This window comes from Tasmannia lanceolata, unplaced genomic scaffold (genome assembly GCF_043159265.1).
Source record: "Tasmannia lanceolata isolate RefF3 unplaced genomic scaffold, GAP_Taslan_0.1 ptg000011l, whole genome shotgun sequence".
NCBI lineage: Eukaryota > Viridiplantae > Streptophyta > Magnoliopsida > Canellales > Winteraceae > Tasmannia > Tasmannia lanceolata.
In genome coordinates, this window is record NW_027518688.1 from 13593987 (window position 1) to 13598640 (window position 4654).

Below are 4654 nucleotides of genomic sequence, written 5' to 3' on the forward strand. Positions count from 1 at the left end.
TCTTCATATTTAAAAAGAGGAGCAAATAGTTGGTACGGTCGCCTTAAACCCAGTTCCATATCCTCGTTCTAGGAGTTAGGTAGGGAGTTTGTTACGTATTTCGCTAATAGCCTACCACAGAAGAAACCCGCTGACGCACTCCTCGCTCTCCGGCAAGGAAAGGAGGAAACCTTATGATCCTTCACAGGACGGTTTAGGGCTGAGTTATCCCAAATCAAGGACCCTAATAATGAGATGGTTCGAGCAGCGATGAAATCAGTTGTCCATGATAGGGATCTCAAGGTAGCCCTGAATATCGACCCTCCTAGAGATCTCCAAGAATTAATGGCGGTAGCAGACAAATATGTCAACAATGAAGAATCCTTCGCCATGGAAAGAGAGTTGGAACTCGCAAAAGTTCCGAAGAAGTGGAAGGATGAGACTCGCTCAAATAACAGTCACACTAAACCTCCTCGATCCGACAATCGACAGTCACAATCTAGCAGTCGAGCTCCTTCGCAACAGTTTGAAAGGTACAATTACACTCCTTTGAATACATCTATTGCAAACGTCCTTTATGAGATCCGAGGAAAAGAATATCTCCAATGGCCACAAAAGATGAAAGGTACTGGTCGGAAGCGTAACACTCGCAAATATTGCCATTATCACGACGACCATGGCCATATGACAGATGAGTGTTACAATCTCAAAAATGAGATTGAAAGGCTGGCGGAGCTTGGGCGTGTGGATAAATACTTGTTGAACCCGAGGAATAACGGATCTTCACGAAAATCCGAGGTTCAAAAGACGCCCGGCCCCTCTAATCTAATTCAACCAACCATCAGACATGATCAGGCTAGACAGATTTCTGAAGTTAGACAATCCCCGGACGTGAGGACCGACACCCCACTCATAGTTGCAGGGAGCAGCGATGTAATCGTTGGAGGTCTGGCCTCAGGAGGACCAACAATTTTCGGACAGAAGGCTTATGCCGCCAAAATTCACGCGGTAGGGGCTTCAGCAATACTGTCGGATTCGACATATAATGAGGAACAAATAGTCTTCTCTGAGAAGGATTATGAAAAAGTCCACCTCCCCCATGATGATGCGGTAGTTGTCCATCTCATTATTGCCAACTATAACGTAAGTAATGTATTGATCGACACCGGTAGTTCTGTTAATATTTTACATTACGATGCTTTTAAGGAGATGCACCTTGGGATGGTCAGACTTGTACCAGTTGAATGGTCGATATACGGATTTTCTGGCGGATCGATCCTTATCGAGGGTAGGATAGACCTCCCTGTAACGTTCGGTACCGAACCCTGTCAGAAAACTATCATGCAGACTTTCCTGGTAGTTAAAGTCCCCTCCACCTATAATGCCATCATTGGGCGTCCGACCCTGAAGAAGCTCGAAGCAGTTGTCTCTACTCCCCACCTCAAAGTTAAGTTCCCGATGAAAGCAGGAGTTGGAGAGGTAAGAGGAGATCAAGAAAGAGCCAGGAACTGTTATGTTGACTACGCTAAAGTAGTGAAAAAGGGCAAAGGAATCCCTCCAAATAGCCGGTACCGACCCATGTTTGGATAATTACCAGACGCGTGGAGAACCAGTAGAAGAGCTGACTCAAGTACCGCTGTTTGGAGAAGATGACAAACGGACTGTCCTGATTGGATCACTTCTCACAGGTAAGTCTCGAACCAACCTGATAAAATTTTGAAATCTAATGCAGATGTTTTTGCATGGTCTACTTTAGATATGCCAGGTATCCCGACGGACGTTGCTGTCCATCGGCTAAGTGTCGATCCCTCTCATAAACCCGTTAAACAAAAGAAACAGAATTTCACTCCTGAGCGACAAAAGGCCATAAAAGAGGAAGTCGATAAACTCCTACAAGCCGAGTTCATCCAAGAAATACATTATCCAGAATGGCTCGCCAATGTAGTAATAGTAAAAAAGGCTAGCAGGAAGTGGCAAATATATGTGGACTTTACTGACCTAAATAAAGCATGTCCAAAGGACCACTACCCCCTCCCCCGAATCAACATGTTGATAGATGCTACATCCAGCCACGAGATGCTTAGCTTCATGGATGCTTTCTCCGGATATAACCAGATACGAATGTACTCCCCAGATATCCAAAAAACGTCCTTCGTCACAGAACAAAGACTATTTTGTTATAAGGTCATGCCCTTTGGCCTTAAGAACGTAGGAGCCACATACCAACGGTTGGTGAATAAAATTTTCGCCTCACAAATTGGTCGGAATGTGGAAGTATACGTAGATGACATGCTCGTTAAAAGCTTAGAAACTACTAGCCATGTTATCGACCTTCAGGAAGCTTTTACGATATTGTGAAAATATCAGATGAAGCTCAACCCCTTAAAGTGTGCCTTTGGGGAGTAACTTCTGGCAAGTTCCTCGGATTCATGGTAAGTCAACGAGGCATAGAGGCTAATCCCGAGAAGATACAAGCCATCCTCGCCATGACACCGCCAAGAACCGTGACCGAGGTACAACGACTCGCGGGAAGGATAGCGGCTTTGAGCCGATTCATGTCCAAATCCACCGAGAAATGCCTCCCATTCTTCAAAATACTGAGGAACATGAAAGATTTCCAATGGACAACCGAATGGTAAGAAGCGTTCGAAAGACTCAAGACATACCTTCAATCTCCCCCGGTGTTGATGAAATGCTACCAAATGAAGAGTTATACCTCTATCTAGTGGTGATCCCCTTGGCTGTTAGTGCTGTACTTGTCAGGCAAGAGCAAGTACTTGTCAGGCAAGACCAAAGGACATAACACCCTATATATTACATCAGCCGAGTACTGCACGATGCCGAGACAAGATACCAAAACATCGAGAAATTTGCATTTACGGTGGTTCTCACCAACCAACCGTTGCGCAATATGTTTGGGGTAAAATCGGCATTAGTCATTGCTGAACAACACGTGGCATTTCTGAATGATCAGGAATCGATCTATGAGAAAGATAATAGAATCTTATCCTCTCCTTATAAATAGCAACGTTCATAGTTGGAAAACCACCCCTCAAAGAGGTAATACGCCCTAAGGTAGTGGATTTTCAAACTAAGGAGTCCCGTTAATAGTAACTTACTTGTACAGGGAAATAAGATATCTATTGGAAATAGATATAAACTAATCTCCCGGGGAAGTCGACCAATTAGGTAAGACTCCTAAAACGATAAGATTCTAACTATTGTGGACTCTATTTTCTAAAAAAGGGATCCTCATATTCATAACGGAACTACGTTAGACTTGATCCTCAAAGAAGGGGTACGTAGGCAGCTTGGCAACAACCAAGTTCAGTCACAATCATTCTTCATCCATCTTCGTTGGTAACATTTCTAAACCTAATCTCCTTCTCTTCAATTCACTTGTGATTCTGATTTCTAGCTTAATAGTACAGTATCACTCGGAGCTGTAGCTCCAGGCCTACTAACATCTTTCATGTGAGTATAATTTATCCACAAGATTAACTCTATCACCGTTAGATCGTGTAGAACAGATTTCGGCATCATCAGGGTGCATTTTACGAAATAAGGTTGGTTTAAGTATCAGGTTCCAAAGAAAAGAAAGATTTGTTGTGTTGGTTTTGCATGGTACGGTGTTAGATTTAAAGCCAAGACGGGCTTCAACATGATGGAGAGCCAAAGACAAGGGTAATGAGAAAAACTCTACGGGAAGCCATTGAAAGAGAAAATACGAGAGAAAAAGAGATAAGACTTGTGTGAAGGGGTTCTTGCTTAGAAACTCGGAGTTGAGTTGCAAATTAAGGGATGGGTCAGCACAATTTATACGTGAGGGTGAGCAGGGGCGTTGGCACATGAAAGGGAAGGGGCAATTGCCCCCTTTAAGTTTTTGCCAAAAAAGAAGAAGAGGAAGTCCAGCGTTTCGGGACACTATTGGCCACTAGGGAAGGGGGGACAATATGAAGCTATTCGGGACTCTATTGGCCATAATGTGCCTTGCTGGCTTTCCCTTCTAATACTACAATTAATACATCGGCAAAAAAATTGCCCATGTCCTCTTGACGCTAAAACTGAGAGGCTGGCATTGATTTTGATATAAATCCTTCTCTTAAATACCATCAATAGAATCCTAAATAGTCGGCATTTTCCTCACAATCCAAACCGTTGATTTGTTGCACCCTTGCCCATAAAATCATCTCCATTGGATGATCCTACCTCTTCAATCTATAGATATTTCTAAATGTAATTTATCTACATATTAGAGGGTTAGGATCATCCTATGGAGATGATTTTTTCACATGTGATTCCTAAATCAAAGTGTACTAATAGGCCACACGCAGAATCTAATATTTGCACTCCATTTAATTGAAAGGTCTCAGATCCCTTAAGAGACGTCTTTCAGAGAGGGAGATTATATGATGGCCGGTCATGTATGAGGGTGCAGCCAAGGCCCACATTATTTGGGTGATCCAAACCGTTCATTTGTTGGGCCCTAATGTATATAAGATGTGCCCCAAAATATCTTCTCCATTGGATTATCCTAACCCTCCAATTTATGGAGGTTTAAAATTGATGATACAATATAGAAATCTGTACATAACAGATGGTGAGTGTTCGGATGAACAGTATGGAGAAATGTTTTTGGGATACACCCTATGTACATCTACGTAAGGCCCAAAAA

The 4654-nt window shown here is 42.9% G+C and overlaps 1 protein-coding gene across 1 annotated transcript; it reads left to right on the forward strand.

The window, feature by feature from the left end:
- Positions 1 to 234: 234 nt before the first annotated feature.
- Positions 235 to 1569, forward strand: LOC143885898 (uncharacterized). The gene has a single exon (XM_077389939.1). It carries the CDS (start codon positions 235 to 237, stop codon positions 1567 to 1569), a length of 1335 nt encoding a protein of 444 aa, XP_077246054.1.
- The last annotated feature ends 3085 nt before the right edge of the window (positions 1570 to 4654 follow it).

Bases quoted from the DNA above. Each gene is read 5' to 3' on its own strand.
- LOC143885898 (XM_077389939.1), top strand. From the start codon at position 235: ATGGTTCGAGCAGCGATGAAATCAGTTGTCCATGATAGGGATCTCAAG.